The following is a 21,267-nucleotide window of genomic DNA, read 5'->3' as shown; positions in this document are numbered from 1 at the left end:
CACCATCTATAGTTTGTAAAATTCTGTCCTAACATAATAGCTCTTGAGCACTCAGGTAAAGACACACTGTACACTGGGGTCAGTTCACTTCCTTTTGACTGGTGTATGCACACAACTATGTGTTTATATCCTTCACTTGACTCAAGTGCTTGAAGGTTATGTCTCTCTGTTGGGAGAGCAGCCTTTGGTTTTGTTTTGACTCAGGGTTGACTGAGGTGGACATGGACTAGGGGTATATTTATGTGTGTCTTTGGTTGTCTGACATCACAGTAATGATCTCAGGTATGGCTGGGAACAGATAGGTAGATGGAAACAGTGTCTCCTGGGGTAAAGAACATGGATGGAGCACCCCGTCAGCATGTGCAAGGCTCTCCTCCAACCATACTCCTGACTCTGCTTGGTTCAGGATGCCCACACCAACCCCCTCGTCTTGGCAGTAGCAGGTAACTGAGGCACTCACCAAATGATACAGCTCTGTGTCTGAGCTAAGAGCCACCCAGGCGAAGGCTCATGTGGTGCCGGGGACTGGGCGTAGGGCCTTGTCCATATTAGGCAACTGTTCTCTGTGATGGAGGTATAATCTAGCCTCTGTTTTCTGAGACGGTGGCTCACTATATAGCTGCTTTATATATGGCTGCTTTAAACTTGGGTTGCTCTTGTGTGCCAGAATTAGTTATGTACCACCCTTGGGCTGTGGGTGTGTGTGACTTCAAGTAAAGTCAACAATGCAGCCATTGCTGTCAACAGTGCTACTTCTGTAGGAGACCAAGAGGAGCATCAGGATTTTCTGGGACATTTCTGCTGGGCAGATCAGATGGCTGGCTTTGGGTTTTACTGTGTCCCATGCTATCTTGACGGCTTAACACAGCTCTTTCATACCCATTTGAGAACGGACAATCATTCTTGGAACATTTTCTCAATTCGACTTATCTGTACAAAGCATTATACATGTTGCTTTAAACGTATCTGAACAGCTTTATTTTTATGCCATGGGAGTTCATACGTAATATACCACTAATGCAACAAAGGCCTGTCATCTGAAGGATGTGGTTTCTAGCTGGAAAAGAGAAGTGTTCATGTTCAACATACTGCGAATCTCCTCATCCCAGCATCGCATCTTATTCCTGAGTTTGCCAGCGGGGAACTACTTGTCTGTATTGAACAATCTTATCAGGCTGTCTAGAGCAGCTTCAATACCAAGTACACCTAGCAGGCTTCGGAAACTGAGAGGAGCAGTTTCTATGACTCTGTTCTTGTCCATTTCTAGGGCTGTGAAGAAAACAAACCAGGCAAGAAACATCAGAATGTCTGAGACAGGCCTCCCCGCCACCCCCGCGCCCACAATAGCCACACAGTAGAAAGCACTAGAGAGACTGAAGACCAAGGGGCTCTGTTAACCTCTAACCTGAGGCAGAGAAAAATGCCTTCTTCCACACAACCTCCAGAGGCTCAAGAAAGTAGTTCCTTCTTGTGTGTTTGGGTGGTTGCTGATTAAAGTATATTTAATGACATTTTCAACTTTTGATTCTTCCCATGTAAACCCAGATAAGATACTCAGGTAGCTTTGTGGGGTACACTGAGACATCCTCTGGAAAGGGTATTCAGAGTCCTACCTTGCTCTGGGACTTTGGTGAGAAGATCCAGCTTTGGAAAAACCTTCCCTTCCTCATCTATTTGTATCCTCCAAACGATCACCAGTTCAAACCTGAAAAAGAGGTAATGTTTGGTTCTCCTGAAATTCAGAGATTAGTCACATGGTCTCTGCCGGCCAGGCTCACCTCCTAAATCCATTGCCCACAGAGGAGGAAGATGTGTGATGTGTTCCGTAGGACAGTTCGGTATTTGTACTCATACCTTGGACAACATCAGTGTGGTAAGTAATGGGACAGGCATACTTTAAGAGCAGCCATGTGTCATATGGGACAACAGGAGTGAAAATCTCAAGCCCTCAGGAACTGAGAAACACAGCCAGAACTCCTCCTCACTGGAGGACGAGGCATGAGAAGAAATGGACTCACCCACAGGACAAAGGTCAGCCCTAACAGTCTGTGTAAGGAAGACCTTGTTAGAAGGTATGTTAGGTGTAGTGAGGCTATTGAACCTGGGTCCTGACACACACACAGGAACACGCAAATATGAAGCTAGTCAGAAGATGAGCAGCAGAAGCCTGGCAGTGGCTGTGGGAGGTACTTACAAGGGTCTTAGGTGTAGGGGTGGATTTGTTTTGGTATTTTGGGCTCTCTGTGGACCTTTGACTTCCTACTGCTGTCTCTGTCTTACCAGCAGTCATACACCTTTGCCTTCTCTTCGCTACCCAACATCTCTGAGGAAGGAGCAAGAGGAAGTGCCCCTTGCTGACCTCAGGCCACATTTAGGTCCTCCAGCCATGTACACCGCCCTTCCTTCGAGGTTACACGCAGTCTACCTGCCCACTGGGTGGTCTCTCCTATGATGACACCCGTGTCTCCATTGGATACTCTTTAGTTCTCCTCGGGTACCTTCTTAGCCTCTGTTCTGGGCGTGTTAAGCTGCATAAACTCACCCTGGAAGTCTGGCATTGCGGATCTCCATGCAGTGGGAACAGGTGCCCTCTGAGAGGTACACACTATCTGGGTATCTCTCCTGTATGTGGAAACAGTTACAGTCAGATCCTGTGGAAGTAAGCGTCCTGAGAGCCAGGAGAAGCACTGCAGAGCCAAAATGAAAGCGTCGCCCATGTCCTCACAACTCACCCAGATAAGCGTCTGACCTCTGACACGGGCTAGGCCCTACTCAGGCAACCCAACCACAGAGGAGGTGCCAGGCTCCCACTGTGATAGGGCAAAGCATGTGGTCTGTTAAGAGTCAGCTTCATGGTGAGACCTGTCCTGGATGCAGTGTTGTCTATAGAGAACAGGCATGGTTTCCTCAGTATTACTGCACTGGACATGCCTCCATGGTTGTCCACAGCAGGATCTAGAAGGTTCTAGCATATCAGAACTGACATAGGTGTCTATATCACCATGACAAAAAAGTTTGTTTTCCAAGTATCTGATCAGAAGACAAATATTACTGATGACCACCTTTTGTCTGCAAAAAGACTATTTGTGTGCATATAGACAATTGGGTTAGAGACTAAACAGACTTGAGATTAACATCACAAGATTTTAAGGTCCCAAGGCCGATCTCTGAAAGGTCCTTCCGTGTATCCTTAGTGCCTGAAGAGATGCTTCCCAGGGGTGGTGGTACTTAAGCAAGGACTGAGGTGTGACTGCCCCGAGGTGGGGGTGGGGGTGGGGGTGGGGGTGGGGTAGAGCCTTCTGGGGCTGTAGAGACTGGCTAGATTAAAGTAGTCTGGGCCCATCAAATAAAGCTCCTTGGGGACAAACGTCCCCCAACCCTTCAGAGAACACTCCCCCTTAGCATGGGAAGCCAAGGCGGCCAGTGTCTGCATGCAGCCACCAACAAAGAACACATCAGGCTCCAGGGCTGGGCTGGGCTGGTGTACTTTACAGATAATTACTAATTTCAGCAAAGCAAGTTTTTAGAAGGAAAATGTATACCTAAGTGATTTCAGTGGAAAGTGCTGGTTAATGTTAAAACCTCAGGCTCTTCTAAATTAATAACAACTGTTGGAGGAACGTAAAGGAGTGCGTGTGAACGTGGCAGTTCAGCTTCCAGACTCTGCTTGGCGGCAGCAGATGGGGCTCAAGGGAGTGCTGGGGCTTGGGCTGGCTCCAAGGCGGGCCTGAGGCTTGGCCTCCAAGCAGGAGGGAACTGATTTCCACTGCCTGGGCTATACTATCAAATGAGCAAAAGGAAGGCTCAAATTAGATGCTTTCACTGAAAAGTATCCTTGGTTTTTAATAACAAAGACAGAAATGCTGACATTGGGCAGAGAGCAGGCACTCAAACCCATGCTTCTGTAAAGCTAAGCTAGGACTGCATGAGTTCTCCTGCATTGTAAGTTAAGGTTGCTGCATTCCCAGCTTCATCCTTTGCCTGGTCACCTCAACTCCACAACACTGGAGAATTAGGAAGGAATTAAAAGCTGACAGCCTGAGTGGACCCCCAAGAACAGCAACCTTATATTTATTAATACGCGTGCTATTCTTAATGACAAGGGCATAGAAGACTGAGGGGAAGACAGAAGAGTTCTGAAAAATAATCAGACTAAAATATGCACTGTTCTTGAAGCTAGAGACAGCTATCGCTATATTGGACTTCGTAAGGAAGGACTAAGCAGGCAGGAAGGAGTTAGTTATGGTCCCTGACTTAGAGTGTGTTCCATGAAAACCACTAAGACAACAAAAGGCTCATCAGAAACTATCCACCCGATATGGGAGCTTAGGTCACATTCTTCCATCAGTGAAGCCAAGGCCCAGAGAGGAGAAACAACCGGCCAGGCCCTGGAAAGACATCCTCGGACATGCTCTGTCTCATGCACAGGTGCGTTCTGCATGTCACCAGGGGCTCTGGTGTATAGAGGACAATAGAAGCCTGTATGTGCAGATGTCACCAGGGACGTTTGTTATGGAGGTGGCTGTTAGAGAGGCCTCATACATACTAACTAGCTGGCTCTTGTGCCTCCACTCTAGGGCCACTGAGGAATGCTGCAGCCATGTGTTTACTCAGCTGTGTGCCATATGGTAGAATTTGCATGAAGAAAAAAAAAAAAACAAAAACACCTAAGTGTTTATGATAGACAAATGGGTGTGTGCGCGCGCGCGTATGCTGCTCATTTAATGTCCAGCCCGGTTTACATTTGACACTCAGTATTATGGCATTGGCTAGTGGAGTACAGAGGGGCTATATTTTAATGGGCAGGCTGCCTTCTACTATGCTTCAGCCATAGTAGCTTAATACCACAACATCACCTCCCCTCCACCAAGTTCCCATAGTAGCCAATGAACAGGGGAATCCCATGGGGGCAGTCTGGATGTCCACAGACATTAGTTTATCTTGACTTCAAAAGATTATGCCTGAACAATTGAATGTTTTTTTTAAAATGTCATAATTCAAAGTGCAGAAGCACAGCATAATAAAATGACTAGAACATACAATTTTATATTTCCAAGGAGGTACAATTGTACCACTTTCTAATTCCCCAATGTTTTCATTACTCCGTAAAGAAACTCTCGGGGTTGGAGATTTAGCTCAGTGGTAGAGCGCTTGCCTAGCAAGTGCAAGGCCCTGGGTTCGATCCCCAGCTCCAAAAAAAAAAAAGAAAAGAAAAAAAAAAAAAAGAAACTCTCTGGCCTTTAAATGTCCCCAACACAGAACTGGCAACCATTAACATATTTTCTGTTACAGATTTCCTGTTAATGGAATTTTAGACAAATAGGATTCTGTAATGAACATGCTTTTATTTAGTATGTTTTCAAGGCCCATCCATATTATCTTATATGATCAGTTACTATTATATAGATCACAGTGTATCTGTTAACTAATGGATACATGGATTGTTTTTATCTTGTTTGTTTTTGTTTTCAAGACAGGTTTTGTGTAGCCCTGGTTGTCCTATGCTGGCCTTGAACTCAGAGAGCTGGGATTAAGGCTGTCTACCACCATGCCTGGCTCCACCATCATTTAGAGACAAGGTTTTACACTAGCTCTGTTTGGCCTGGAACTAAGCAGTTTGTAGAGCAAGATGGCCTTGAACTCAGAGACTGACCTGCCTCTGCACCACAGGGGCTGAAATTAAAGGAGTTTATTGTTAGTTCAAAGTGTGTGTACTCATATGTACATATGTGGGTACCTATGAAGGCAATGATGTTGGACCCCTGGAGCTGAAGTTACAGGTAGTGGTAAGCCACGTGATATGAGTGCTAGGAACCAAACTTGAGTCCTGTCTAAGAGCACAGAGCACTACACAGTGAGTAGTAACTGGGACTTGGTGATTCCCATTTAGTTAGCTAGCAGCAAGCTCCAGAGACCCTCTTACTTGTTCCTCAGTGCTGGGATTACAAGTATGCACTACCACATATGCACAGCTTTAAGATTTATAATGTATGTCTGTGTACCCATGTGTGCCTGATGACTGTAGGTCAGGAGAGGGCCCCAGACCCTGGAACTAGGGCTGCACATGCAGATGGTGGTTAGCTGCCATGTGCGAGCCATATGGTCAAAACTCTTCCTGACTTTTCAGGGACCAATGCCAGGACAACCGGGCATCTTCATATAAGGAACCCTGGGGCTATAGTAGCACATGCCTTTAATCCTGCACTAGGAAGGCAGAGCTCTGATTCTGGGCCAGCTTGGTCTACAGAGCAAGTTCCAGGACAGCCAGGGCTACACAGAGAAACCCTGTCTCATTCCTCCTCTCCCAAACGGAATCTCAGTCCTTGTCTCACACCACACATAAGGTTAAACTAACAGGTGGTCCAGAAGTATGACATAAAGAGTGAAACTCTGGGCCTAAAATGCCACAGTAGAAAACCTCTGCATCCTACATTAGTCAAAGATTTATCAGATACAAAGTGAAAAGCAGCGACTGTAGGAGAGGAATAAATCGTCTCTTTGGTAAACTGGTTTCTTCATCATTGAAAACTTTTTTTTTTTTCCCCCGGAGCTGGGGACCGAACCCAGGGCCTTGTGCTTCCTAGGCAAGCGCTCTACCACTGAGCTAAATCCCCAACCCCATCATTGAAAACTCTTAAAGGCCATTGTAAAGACGCTGGGAAGCCTTACACTGAGTGATGTAGAATATGTAAAGAACATGTATAGCTAACAGATCAACAGCTGATGAGTCGATGTACACCTATAAGCTCAGCCTTTCTATTCCATGGAGGCTGAGGCAGGCAGATTAAAGGTTCAGTGCCAGCCTGGAATGGCCCTGTCTCAAAACAAGACAATTCGCATTTAAATGACTAACAAAGGATAAAGACAAATAATATGTCAAGTAAAGGAACATCCCTAGCTAAAGTAGAAACTTGAGGGTTCTTTGGAAAGTCAGTTGGATGGTGTTTTGGTGGGGCAGACTCGTGAAGGAACGTTTCACTGAAGCAGACACACAGAGGATGCTTTGCTAAAGCAATAACGTGAAAGGACACGTGATGGAGGATTCTTCGCTAATGGCATCATGTACTGGTCCACCTTACATGATGTAGCTGAGCTGCATTTGTTGGGACTCCATAGACAGAAGTGCCCCAAAAAACCTTCTCGTGTGTGCTGCACTTCTTGGCACTTCTAAGGACTCAGGCTGATTGGATGCACGTGCTGAGGCAAAACCTGTGCCGAGGCAATGCACATGGAGGACACGTGATGTTTGGAGGGTATAAATAGGACTCCACAGAGTGATAGAGACAGGGCTTGGCTTGCTGGTGCAGTTAGCTGTGCAATGATTGTAGGTTTCCAGTCTTTATTGATCTCTGCTCCCCTGAGAGGAGCACAGCTGAGAACTTCTCCTGGTGTTCCTGTTGGTCCCTCCTGCTGACTGGAGCAGAGGCCGAGGCCTGGCTGTCTCTGCTAGGTCATGTCTCTGCTATTGCTATCCTGACTCTACTGAACTGGACTGCTGGTGCGTCTGTGAGGTGTTTGCAGTGGACCGAGCTGCTGCTGCCTGCTGGCCTGTGAACTGAACTGCTGATTTCTAGACAACACAGATGGGAACTGCTCCAGAGAACCTTTCTAAACAGGTCCACTTCCCCTGTATCCTTTCTTTTCCAGTACCTTTGGTGGGTGGTGGGCTACGAGGGAAGTTAAAACATTTAAGAACCATTATTAAAATAAGATTTGCAAGAATTACAGTTACAACTGGCCATTAAGCAAATGCAAAATCAAACCAAAGCCAAGATGATTGATAACGGACTGATACTCAGACCCCAGTGACTGCTGTGCCAGCACTGCCTCTGCCAGGGATAATGCGCCTTGGTCCCCAGCTCAGTTGTGTTAGCTGGGCAGTCACTTTTAAAACGTGAGCCTGCACTGTTGTTTACTTTGAAATAGTTTTGAATTGCCAGAAGCTAAATGTGGACATGGAGCTGCTGCCATTATACTCCTCACCCTGTACACACAGTGCCTTCCCTCACAAGAACACTTCTATATGAGCAAAACTGAACTGCCCAAGCCAGAATGTGTCCTCTTCCAATGACTCAGCTGCTCATACTGTCTCCCCTCCTTTGTCCCTTTAGACATTAATACAAGCCCTGTATCACATCTTGATGGATTAGGTGCAGGAATTGGCGCCTCCGGCTCATTCTGGTTCCAACACCACACCCACAGACGTCGGCAACCACTGTGAGCACTGACAGAAGAAGCTTTGTTTCTGATGTGCTCTCTGCATCGGGGGCTACCTCTCTACCTGTCCTCCTAACTGTAGTAGCATCAGTCCCTTGCTTTCTCTGTGACATGTAGCATGCTAGGGTCACTGTCTACCATGAATCTCATTGTCCCCACCTGTCACAACCTGCTCCTTAGTTCTTGCAGGTTTCTGTCAAGGTGGGGTGTGGGGAGGGAAACACAGGAGAGGGAGAAACGAGCTGAAAATTGTGGCTCATGTTGCACACCCTGGCCCTGTTGTGGAAAGAAACCATCTCCAAGGAGCCAATAGGATTGTAACCAAGGTAGAGTTTTTACAATATTGTTACTTAGTTTATACTCTGAGTGGAAAGAATAAGAGAAGGCACACAGGGACAGGCACCAACAGCCACCTCTCCACCTATCTGTGCACACAGATGCCACAAACAAACATGTGTTATCTTTGGTGCACACCTCAGGATAACTCTCCATGCTGATGACCATTTCCCACACACCACAGTGCTTCTGCTCTGAGGTCATAAAGGCTCTCCTGGAGAGGCAATTAAAGAGTTAAAAGTGTTAACTTTAACTAAAAAAAACTCTAAACACTAAAAGAGTGGACTCAGTGTAGCATCTATCTGCCAGGGGCTCATCTGACTCAGGCCTAAGGAAAGGTTGGCAGGTACCATGATCCTTTCAGTCAGTGAGACAAGTGAATCAGGCTCACACTCTCATGACTTTCAGTGAAGGGTTAGCCATTCTAGAGCAATTTGGAGAAGAAATCATATCATCACAATCTTCTGAACTGACAGAAACACCCCCTCCAGCATCAGAAGCCCATTTTGGAAAATTTCAGAGTAGCAGAACCACTAGAAGGAAAGCACAACATACCATCCAACTCAAACGCTGACCTCTGTGACCTCTGTCAGAATGGACAGCCAGTGACAGCCTGTAAGCCCTTTAACTATATAGAGAATGGAAGGATTGACTATCTGTGGACTTTTAAGTTACTGTCTCTCTGTTTTTTCAAGTAAACACTCCTTGAACAACACAAATAGAGCTGAATGTAGTAGCTGTGTTGCCAGGGCACATCCTGCAAACCATATTATACTGACTTTCCTGGACTTGGTCCCGTGACCTGAGACACAAAACACTGGCCTACCCATGAGGTCTGCTCTAAGTCTTCTGGGTTGTAAGAACAATGGGTACAGTTCTATACTGGCTCAGGAAATGCTAGCACCTCACTCATCTGACTCTTAACAGAGGTTCCACATCATCAGTAGAGGAAGTTAGGCGTTGAGAGAGAGAGAGAGAGAGAGAGAGAGAGAGAGAGAGAGAGAGAGAGAGAGAGAGAGCGCGAGAGAGCTGCTCAGGACTATTGCTGGAATCATCCCTACAAATAACTGGGATCAGCCAAGGGGGTCATGATAAATACTGCTTATCCAGAGGGAGCTCACGAACATATGCTAAACGTTGCTCAGAGAAGCAAACAGCTGGAACATTCACTGTTCTAAGCTCATGTGGGCCATGAACCCAGGGAAGCCGCAACGTCTGCAGTACCAATGGTCATGAGCAAAACCACAAAGCTCTAGAACAGCTCTGCTCAGCCTGGGTGTGATCTGTGGTCATCTAACCCTGCAGATGGCTCAGAACCTTACTGTGGATTGTTGCCAAATATTTTCCAAGTGCAGAGCCCAAAGGGTGGGCCCCACTCTTACTTTCCTGGTCTCCTCTCCTTTATGTATCTCCTGTATATATAGATTTCAGAAGAACTAAGGGCGGGGGGGCTTAAATTTGTAAGAGACCTACCATATTTGAATTATGTTGCAACAACATTTTTATTTATTTTATGTATATGAGTACACTGTCACTCTCTTCAGACTCACCAGAAGAGGGCATTTGATCGCATTACAGATGGCTGTGAGCCACCATGTAGTTGTCAGGAATTGAACTCAGGACCTTTTTGGAAGAGCAGTCGGTGCTCTTAACTGCTGGCCCAACTCTCCAGCCCAGAGGCAACAACATTTTTAAACTGAAGACTTAGGGACTTTTAGTAAGAAACAAGAAAGCCAGCATGGATAACCAGCTCATGTGACACTAAGGCAAAGGAATCAGAGTAAAGGCCAATCCTATGCAAACAGAAAGATTATAGACTGCAGGCCACATCCTATGCCCTCCTGGTTTTGTATGGCTTCTGGGCCAAGGACTTCTGAAAACAGTCAAAGTCCTTGAAGACATATGAAAATAACATGGAAGTCGGCCATGGGGGTACATAGTGACACCTCATTGGCACAGCTACACCCATTCACTGAGGTTCAGAGTCTGTTTTGGTGGTGGAGCCCAAAAGGTGGGTATCACACAGATCTTGTGGAAAAGCACTTCTAGTCTCTTTCCTTTGTAATTGCAAGACAAACCTCTGGTCCTATCTGGTAAGAGTATATCTCATGTTGTACGATTTCCTACGTGAAACCTATAAAACCAGAAAACTGCCTTTGTTCTAAAGAAAACTGAAGGGCCTCTCTCTCCATTTCAGCTCCTCTTTCCTAATGTAGTTCCTGTCAGGGCTCTGGAAGGAAGGCCTTCTCTCCCTTCAAGGCTACATCAAGCTATCTCTTTCAGTAATTGCTTTCCTACCCAAAGGACTGATTATGGATCCAAGTTGATCACAAAACTCTCCTTAACAAACTCATTCTGATGGGTAAGGTTTTTGTTTGCTTTTAGCTTCTTTTCTGAGCCTGCTGCTTTATTTAATTAATTTTTGAGACAGGGTTTTTCTGTGTAGCCCTGGTTGTTCTAGAACTTGCTCTGTAGACCAGGCTGGCCTCAAACTCACAGATCTGCTTGCCTCTGCTTCTAAGTGCTGGGATCAAAGGTGTGAGCCACCACTGTGCACTGGGTTAAGCTAAATCTTTTTACCGTCATTTGTAACACAATTCCCTGCTGTGCTTGTGATGGACTCTGATGTTGGAGGAGACCATGAGAAGCAAGAACATTTCTATTGGGAACTGTAATGGCCTTCATAAAGCTCTGCTCTATACTCTTCGTCTAGTGCCACCCACTGATATGTAATATTACTATGACACCAACCTTGCAGGCCTGGACTTAGGGCCTGCAGAGATAACTTCCTGTTAAGAGCACTTGCTGTACTTGTAAATGACCTGGATTTGGTTTCCAGCACCCACATGGTCATCCCAGTTCCAGAGAATCCAATGCCCTCTTCTGGCTTCTGGGGATACCAGGCACATGTGTGGTAGGGGCATAGACAGAGATAGATGTACACTGTGGTGGTTTGAATATGCTTGGTCCAGGGAGTGGCATGGGCTTGTTGGAGGAAGTGTGCCACTTTGGGGGTGGGCTTTGAGACCCTCCCCCAGCTGCCTAGAAGCCAGTCTTATTGTTGTTTTGCTTTTGGAACAAGAGGTAGAACTTTCTGCTCTTTCAATTCCATAGCTACCTGGGTGCTGCCATGTTTCTTGCCATAGTGATACTGGACTGAACCTCAGAACCTGTAAGCCAGCCACAATTAAATGTTGTCCTTTATAGGAACTGCCTTGGTCATGTCTCTTTACAGCAATGGAAACCCCCAACTAAGGCAGAAGTTGGTATCAGGAGTGAGGCATTGCTGTGATAGGCCTGAACATAGTTTTGTTCGGAGGAATGTGGATTGAGACTTTGGATTTGGAAAGCCAGTGGAATGCTTTAAGTGGGGCCATCCTAGTAGGAATGTGGAAGACATTGTGTGTAGAAGGTAATTTGAACGGTGGGGGGCCTGGCTCAAGAGCTTCAATATATGACTTAGAGACTGTTCTTGTGATATTTTGGTGATGAATGTGACTGCTTTTTGCCCTTGTCTGTAGAGTCTACCTGAGGCTAAGGTAAACAGATTTATATTAATTGCATTGACAAGGAAGTCTCAAAAAAAAAAAAAAAAAAGCCTAACAGAAACTTTGTTCTCTGGTTAAGTCTCATGAAGAGCATTTTGAACAAGCATAGCAAGCTTAGAAAGGAAAGATATAAAAATGTGTGGTTCAAGTAATAAAGGGGCACCAGGAAGGGAAATGGAGCCGAATCCTGTGTTCAAGGATTAAGGGAGTGGTGGCTTTGTGGCAAGATCCCACCCAGCTAAGATTATTGTTTATGTGTTTGTCATTGGACAAGAAAAAGCTAGTTATATCATAATAGGTGTTATTGTTACTTGGTTATTGTCTTCACTTGAACTTTTAACCTGGAACCAATCTAGAAATGAAAGATGCAGGCTTTTGTTCTGGAACTTGAGGCTTAGTGGCCATGAAAAGCTCAGGCAAGGTGGTGTGCATCTTTAATTTCAGAAGATAGAAGCAAGCAGATCTCTGGGCTCAAGGCCAGCCTGGTACAGAACACATTCTTAGTAGAGAAAAGCTTAAGTCCAAGTGTGGTGGACCACACCTTTAATCCTGGCACTTAGGAGCCAGGCATGCAGATCTCTGAGTTCGAGATCAATCAACAGAACAAGTTCCAGAACAGCCAAGCTTAGGCTGGGGGGTTGGAAAGCAGAAAGCTGGTGATAATGTAATAGAGCAAGGGGGCCGTCCAGCTCTAGCAAACAGCAGAACTTAACAGCTTCTGCCATGTGGCTCTGGCTTTAGAGTCCAGAACAGAAGGGATAACTGGGACAATGGATGCTGGTCAGCTGGAGCTAAGAGATTAGCAGCGATTAAGAAGAGACCAACATCACTGAGGTGAAGTCTTCTGTGAAGTGTTTTCTGAGAGCACAGAGAGGCTGTGTTCCAGAGATAGCCAAGGTTGCACCTCATTGCTGTGACTGGACTTGGTAATGTGTAAGAATCACCCAGGTTATACTGGTTTTGAAGGCATGAAGGGGTCACGAGGAGCAGCTGAGGCTGGGCACTGTGAGAGGCCAGAGAAGGCCATTGGTGAAGGTGCAGCCTCAGCTGTAGTTGATGGCCCAGGACTTAAGGGATCACACAAAGAAATTAAGGCTTGGCACCATGAAGGGAGCCTGTGAGAAGCTATTGGTGGAACCTAGTTGTAGAAAAAGACTCCACAGAATTGGAGATGCCAGTATCATGGGATGATCACTAAGAATAGCAGCAGCAGTGGTGTCAACCAGAATCTAGAGCGCTATAGAGCGCAGAGCTGGAGAAGTGACCCAAGCCCTTTTGAGAAGCCCAGGAGATCATGTGTAGATCCCAGACAGAGCCGTGGGATCTCTCCTGAGGAAAACTGCTAGCAGGGAGTGGAACCAACACAAGAGAAAGAACTGTGCTGGGGTTGGGGATTTAGCTCAGTGGTAGAGCGCTTGCCTAGCAAGCGCAAGGCCCTGGGTTCAGTCCCCAGCTCTGAAAAAAAGAAGAAGAAAAAAAAAAAAAGAATTGTGCTACAGTCAACAAAGCTGAAAGGAGTTGGACATCAGACATGAAGATTCAGAGTTTAAGGTTTGCCAAGCTGGTTTTTGGTCTAGTATTTCCTCACTATGATGTCTTAGAATGATAACTATAATCTCCTATAAAATCAAAATCAAAAAGCAGATCACATACCTCCAACATCACAGGCTGTATGTTAAGTGACTGGATGAGTATCAGAAGATACTTTGAGCTTTTAACATTGTTGAGACTGTTATAGACCATGGGACTTTTGAAGTTGGACTAAATGTATTTTGCCTTATGCTATGGCTAGGTATGGCCCTCACAGACTCATGTCTTTGAACAAGCATGTGGGGGCTAGGGAGTGGAATGTGGTGGTTTGAATATGCTTGGTACAGTGAGTGGCCCTATTAGGAAGTGGGGACTTGTTGGAGGAAGTGTGTCACTTTGAGGGTAGGCATTGGGGCCCTCCTTCTAGCTGCCTTGAAGCAAGTCTTCTGTTTGCTTTTGGAACAAGATGTTGAACTCTCAGCTCCTCTAGTTACATGTCCGCTTGGACACTGTCATGCTTCCTGCCATGATGATAATGGACTGATCCTCAGAACCTGTAAGCCAGCCCCAATTAAATGTCGTCCTTTATAGGAGTTGCCTTGGTCATGGTGCCTCTTCACAGCAATGGAGACCCTAATTAAGACACATGCAAACACTCATACATATAAACATAAACAAACAAACAAATAAATAAAGCCTCAGGGCTAGAGAGAAAGCTGGGTGGTTTAAAGCCTCAGGGCTGGAGAGCTTGGTGGTTTAAAGCTCTTGTTGCTCTTGCAGAGCGCACAGGTTTGATTTCCAGCATCTACATGGTGGCTCACGGTGATCTGTACCTATTGTTCTAGGGGATTCAACACCCTTTCTGACCTCTGCAGGCACCAGGCACATATACATAAATAGAGCCAAAATATTCTCCCACATAATAAAAATTAAAAAGAGCCTAGATCTAGTAAAGGTATTCTTTATCCTTTGCTTTTTATTAAAAAAAAACATTATCTATGCAGAGGAAAGTTATGAAAAAAGAAAGGCATTCTGGATTTAGAGACTAGAAACATCTTGTCTTTTTATGTCTTCCCCACAAAGGCAGACCATCGTGCTGAGAAGATGGGGGCAGGAAGACCATTTCTGCTTCTTACAGTGACTTTGAACTTCTACCTGTCCTGCTTCCATTTTTCATCTGACGGTGCTTTCCCTGGTGTCAAGGAGATGCCATCTCCCCTGCATCCTAGTCCCCGAGAGTCTACTGGTGCCTTCCCTTCTACTTGCCTCTGCCGTCAATAAATTTTGTATTACCTCGAGAGCTGATGATCGAGACAAAAGAAAACAGGCCTCCTGAGAGAAGGGTCAGATAGGAGGGCAGCTGTGATCATAGGACAGGTAACAGGTAGAAGGACTTTACCTTGTGTACAGCAGGTTGAGTGCTCCAAGAGCTTTTGTCTAAGATCATGGAACAGTTAGAAGGTGGAGACGTAAAATTATGCCTACTTTTAAACTAAGAAAGCCATGGCTCACATATATATGTGCTGATGTCTTAGTGCCCCAGAGCCAGGATGGAAACAGCAGTTTGAGGTGGGCTCTGATCCAGCTTAGTTGCCAAATTGAGTGCAGGAGACAAAATGGGAGACTGCCACAGAAGCTCCAGGGACCTCCTGAGTTCCTTCCAAGGCCTTTCGTTACTGTTTTCTTATATATTTCCCCAGAAGTTTTACATAACAGAAGGATTATGAAGACTGTGCATGGCTTATGTATAAAACCTTACTGCAGTATTTACATTAGTATAGATGACTGTTGTTAAAACCAGCGTCAACATCATAACAAGTCCTTACCATGTTCAGATCTCTTCGTTTTTACTACTAGGAGTCCATGAGGACATGTTTGAAACTTCTGAGAAAAGGGTCCAGTTTACTCTTGCATCTCTACTTTCCATTTCTCTACAAAACATCATTACCATTCATATTGCAATGAAATAACTCTTGAATTAGAGGAAATGATGAGGATGTAAAGAGAAAATCTTTGCCTGTTCTAAAATGGAGTTGTTTTCCTAAAGTACCACAAGTAAAATACTGAAAAAAATCTGGACAAATTAATTCAAAATGATGTAACAGAGTGTCTGGTGTGTGTGTGTGTGTGTGTGTGTGTGTGTGTGTGTGTGTGTGTGTGTGTGTGTGTGTGTGTGTGTGTGTCTGTGTCTACACTTTGGGAAACTATCAGACAACATATACTCAAGCTAACAGATATATACCCCATGATTCATTAATTCCAAACCAAAACTGTACCCGTCCTCACACACTCACAGCAATACTATTTATTACAGCTGAGACTGGGCAGGACCTAAGAACAGGGTGGTAGATCCTTTGTGAATTCCATACAGTGATACGACAAAAGATTTGTGGTCATACACACATCCCTCCCTCTGCCTGTTCTACCCATGCAGGTCTACATTAGGCTGGGCTCTCCAGCAACCAGCAGAGTGCTTGCCTAGTAACAAGGACTGGAAAGAGGAAAGGGTTTCTGGAGACTGTTCCGATTCCTGATTTGGGTGGTGGTTATACTACAAACTCCTTTTGTGAAAAACTATTAAACTGTGTATTTATGATGTATGTCCTTTTCTTTGTCTTATTTTACCAAAGGTAAAAAGACAAAAGACAGCATGTGTGACCTCATGAGGCATAAAATTTGATGAGAAAAGCAGACAATGAGCAAAGAAATCTCTTAAGCACAGGACTACTGAGGGTCTGGGACGCTGCTGCAGGAGCAGCCACCACGTCTCATCTGAGCTGTGGGTATCAGAGCTGGGCACGTTGGTCAGTAAGTTTTATAGCTTATATAAATTGTGCTCTGAATGACGTGTTCAGAGTCCTTTCCACTCTTTTGGGATTTAAATATATAAAAAGAAGTTACCTGAAAATATGGAGCCCACCTTTTGGCTCATTTACACATAACACAAGTGTTCCATATTTCTTTATCTTGAGTTATGGTCACATGCTGTGGTTCAACTGGCATTGCATTGCATTTTGACATAAATGGGGAAGGGCTACAGCTTAGATACCTTTGTCACATAAAGATTTTAGTTGTAAACATTTGTTTTAAATATTTTTTAGCTTCTATTTGTCTTTTAAAACCTTTCTCTATTATCAATTCAACATAGGTCAATTAAAAGGAAATAACATATTAAAAAATAATTCAGTTAGCATGTAGGGTTAAATAAACTTGCAGTAACAGTAATTTCCAGAGGTTGAAGCTGACCAGGGAACTGAAGGGACTGTGCAGCACTTAGCTGTGTTTGGAAACAGCCGCAGTATCTGAGGGCTGGGCGGGATAAGGGCCCTGGAGGCCTGGAGGCTTGCATAACAACCACTGTTTATGCAGCCCTGGCCAGCAGCAGAATGGAAACAGAGCGTGTGGGCCAAGACAGTCAAGCTGCTGGGATTTTTTCCCCTTAAAGACCGAATAACCAAAAGACAGATTTTAATTTTTTTAAATAAAGTTATACTTCAGTGGCAAATAAATTGGAAACCTATGTTTTAAAAATCAAGCACCTTTAACGCAATTCTTGATTACATATGTATACCAGGATAAGATTCCTTATTTACAAGTTCTGAAGACTAAGTAGATATATTTTACTGCTTTTTACCATACAGGAAAATACACAGAGAGGAGAAACTAAAGTTGGAGTCTGAAGACGAAAGAAAAAGTGTTTAGAACAAGCAGTTACAGTTATGTTAGCAGAGTCAGAACCTCTGGGAACCTCGGCAGATGACACCTTACTCAGCACCTCCTTAGAATGTCCAGTCACTACCCGAAGTTCTCCCAGGGGCATCTGCAAACGGACTTGGGTCTTTTGTGCCCTACAGGATGAGATAATGATGTTCTCATAGCGTGCATGGTAACAGATGGACATGAGAAATCACTTACCTAGTTACAGCTCATAGCAATGAAGGACTCAAGCACAGCAAGGCCTCCTGAGGCCTGCACGTTCTTAAAGTGTTGCTCACTTGTGGGGAATGTGAAGGTGGGGGAGGGGTGGTGATGGTGATACCGGTGGTTTGTGTTTGTCAGATAAATATACTATTTAAAACTTATTGGGGTTGGGGATTTAGCTCAGTGGTAGAGCGCTTGCCTAGCAAGCGCAAGGCCCTAGGTTCGGTCCCCAGCTCTGAAAAAAAGAAAAAGGAAAAAAAAAACTTATTAAGACCCCACAATTAAAAGCTAGTGTAGCCACCCAGACATGGTGGCACATGCCTGTAATTCTTCTTGGGAGGCTGAGTTAGGAGGACTGTTCTCCACGTTGAATTGCAGGACAGCTAGAGCTGTATAGTGAGACTCAGAAAGCTGCTACAGCTGAGGGGAGTTAGGGGGCAGATCAGGTTCTGCACTACTCCTTTGGGGACCCATCAAAGCAGGTCAGAATATAAAACATAGCATTGGAAAGATGTTCACATCTGTCTCCTAACTCCAGCAAGCTGCATCAAGAGCATGGGCTGCATCAAGAGCATGGGCTGCATCAAGAGCATGGGCTGCATCAAGAGCATGGGCTGCATCAAGAGCATGGGCAAGAAGACATGCAGGCAGGAGGGACCTCCATGACTTCCTCTGAAGTCAGTAGCTCTCTCTCCATTCAGTGTTCCTCAGCTGCTGCAAGTCTCAGATTTGATCCCAGGTCTCAGCAGGGTTTAACCTGTCGAATTTGGCAGTTTATGGTGATTTCAGGAGAGAAAGTGATCTGGGGGTGGCCTACTCTGCCATTTTCTGTGACACTGCAATAGTTTATAATGTTCATAAGCAATAAACATGAATTCGTCATGCAGCTCAGCAATTCCACCCCTAGGAACTTAACTATGAAAAAAAAAAACAAAGCATATCTGTATATAAGAATGTTCATGGTAGATTTATTCTTTTCAGGCAACTTAAAATAACCCAAGTTCACTAAACTGGTGAGTGCTTAGACAGGTAAAGCCAGAATTCTACTGGTCAATGAAAAGAAACCAAGTGCCCATACCCACTACGATATGGACAAACCCCAGACACAACTCCAAGTAAAAGAAGCTAGACGCAGAAATCAATGTTGTTGCTTCATGTACATCAGATGCCCAGCAAAGACTGCCCACAGCAGTAGAAAGACGTCAGAGGCTTCCTTTGGTGGTTGTTGTGATTAGGGTTTCCTCAAGTTTATCTTGCAGTTTTCTTATTTAACTATCCTTAAACTGTTGTGTGACTAATTTCTGTCTTAATTTTTAAAATTTGAATTACCTTTTAAAATACGCAGATATCAATGCTTCTCTAATTATGAAAAAACAAAATACCACTTTCCTAAAACTTTTCTGCTTATTATAATCACTTTGACAACTTTATTTGTAACTTTATCTAGATTCTCCATAATTTTCACTTAATAGAGGCTTATTTTTTCAAGTAACAAAAAATTCTTTCATGTGTTCCTTTCTAGTAGTGCCATTTTTTCCTATGAAACTTTTGTTGAATTTGTGAACTTCATGACTGCAACTGACTTATAGATGAAAAGGCTAAAGGAAATCAAGCCGAAGGGAGTTTAGTTGAATTGGTAAAGAGCATGAGTAGAGGCTGGAGAGGTGGCTGGCTCAACAGTGAAGGGCATAGTAGCCCGGGCCCACAAGCTTGTAGACCTGAGTGTGGCCCCCGTCTCCATATAACAAGCTGGATATGGTCTTTAGTGCCTGCCTGCAACTCCACTGCCATGTGAGGAAGACATGGAGCTCACTGGGGCTGCCTGGCTGACAGCAAAACCAAAAACCATGATCTCTAGACTTGGGAAAGATTTTATTTCAAAGGAATATGGCAAAAAGTGATAGAGGAGGGCTGCCTTCCTGGTCTCTGTATGTGCCTCCAGGCACAAATACACACATTTCCAGGGTCCTGTTCAGGCAAAATGGCCATCAACACAGATCATAAGCATCTGAATGGCACCTCATGAAGTAGGTGGGGCTGATACTGGTTGTGGTGGAGCAGGCATAGGCCCTGAGACAGTTTGAAGTAGAAGCAGCTACAGTGATGTGATCAGACCCTGATTCACATCTGACCCAGCATGAAACCATCACAGGGCTTATGAGGGGTCAAGATGACAAACTAAGAAGGCACCAGGTGCAAGACAGCTCTTGGTCACAGCCAAGTGCTCGGCCATGGCTAATGCTCCCCTCCTGGAGTAAGGAAGCTATTTTCAGCATGTAAACATTTAAAATTCACTTCTGTTCTGAATTATACACACCAAATGGCATACCACCATAAAAAGATGATGGCACAGTTCCTGCAGCTCATATGCTGGTGATTTCATAGTGAAAATATTGTTTGTTTCACTAAAGCCTGCTTGAAATTAGTCACTTTAAATGCAAACACAACTATTAACCAGTGCAGAGTAAATATGCTATAACTAATTAACTAGTGCAAACAGTAAATATGCTATAGCCAATGCTTTTAAACTACCCTCCAAAGAAAAAGCACCTCTATAATTTCAGAAAAAAAAAAAGACTGCCAAGAATAAAATCAAACTCTGCTCTTATAAGCTTGTATATAGCTGTACTGGTGCACACAAATTCAATTTCAGCCCTTGGGAAGGAGAGGCAGGCAGATGTCTGAGTTCCAGGGCAGCTACAGCTATACTGACGCCCTGGGTCAACAAAATAAAAAACAAAACACTTGCATATAATTAAAGAAAAATTCTCATGATATAGAGCTAAAAACTGTGTAAGGTTCTTGTAATCAGTTCCAGATACTGGTTGTGGTGGTTTGAATATGCTTAGCAACATGGAAAGTGGCACTATTAGGACGTGTTGCCTTGTTGGAGGAAGTGCACCACTGTGAGGATGGGCTTTGATGCTTGGCCCAGTGCAGAAGAGTCAGTTTCTGCTGCAAAAATTCTCATTCATTCTTCAGCTCCATGCCTGCCTGCATGCTGCCATGCTTCCTGGCTTGATGATGTGGACTGAACCTCTAAACCTGTAAGCCAGCCCCAATTAAATGTTTGCCTTGAGTACTACTCGGCTATTAAAAAAATGGCTTCATGAAATTCTTAGGCAAATGTCTGGAACTAGAAAATATCCTGAGTGAGGTAACCCAATCACAAAAGAACACACATGGTTTGCACTCACTGATAAGTGGATATTAGCCCAAAGCTCAGAATACCCAAGATACAATCCACAGACTACATGAAGTTCAAGAAGAAGGAAGACCAAAGTGTGGATGCTTCAGTCCTTCTTAGAAAGGGAACAAAATACTCAAGGGAGGAAACACAGAGACAAAGTTTGGAGCAGAGACTGACACATCCAGAGACTGACACACCTGGTGATCTAGTCCACATGCAGTCACCAAACCCAAACAGTATAGCCAATGCCAAGAAGTGCATGCTGACAGAAGCCTAATAGAGCTGTCTCCTGAGAGGCTCTGCCAGAGGTGGATGCTCGCAGCCAACCATTGGACTGAGAATAAAGTCTCCAATGGAGGAATTAGAGAAAGGAATGAAGGAGCTGAAGGGGTTTGCGACCCCATAAGAACAACAATATCAACCAACCAGAGCTCCCAGGGACTAAAACACCAACCAAAGAAAGTACACATGGACAGACCTATGGTTCCAGCTGCATATGTAGCAGAGGATGGCCTTGTTGGGCAT

At 44.6% G+C, this 21,267-nt stretch overlaps 1 protein-coding gene and 1 long non-coding RNA gene across 2 annotated transcripts in view; one reads left to right on the top strand and one right to left on the bottom strand.

The window, feature by feature from the left end:
• Nucleotides 1-951: 951 nt before the first annotated feature.
• Nucleotides 952-21,267, bottom strand: part of Cenpp (centromere protein P) — a 175,462-nt gene continuing 155,146 nt past the window's right edge. The window contains 3 exon segments of the mRNA NM_001402493.1: nt 952-1,269; nt 1,614-1,705; nt 2,543-2,622. Coding sequence (NP_001389422.1) covers nt 1,145-1,269; nt 1,614-1,705; nt 2,543-2,622 — 297 coding nt within the window. The 3' untranslated portion in view covers nt 952-1,144.
• On the top strand, nt 7,265-16,231 carry LOC134482692 (uncharacterized). Its single transcript, XR_015641504.1, has 3 exons — nt 7,265-7,616; nt 10,751-10,915; nt 14,715-16,231. It is a non-coding gene; the product is annotated as an uncharacterized LOC134482692 (long non-coding RNA).

The sequence above is a fragment of the Rattus norvegicus genome, chromosome 17 (assembly GCF_021556685.1).
Source record: "Rattus norvegicus strain SHRSP/BbbUtx chromosome 17, alternate assembly SHRSP_T2T, whole genome shotgun sequence".
Lineage (NCBI taxonomy): Eukaryota > Metazoa > Chordata > Mammalia > Rodentia > Muridae > Rattus > Rattus norvegicus.
This window is presented reverse-complemented; position numbering and strand designations above follow the sequence as displayed.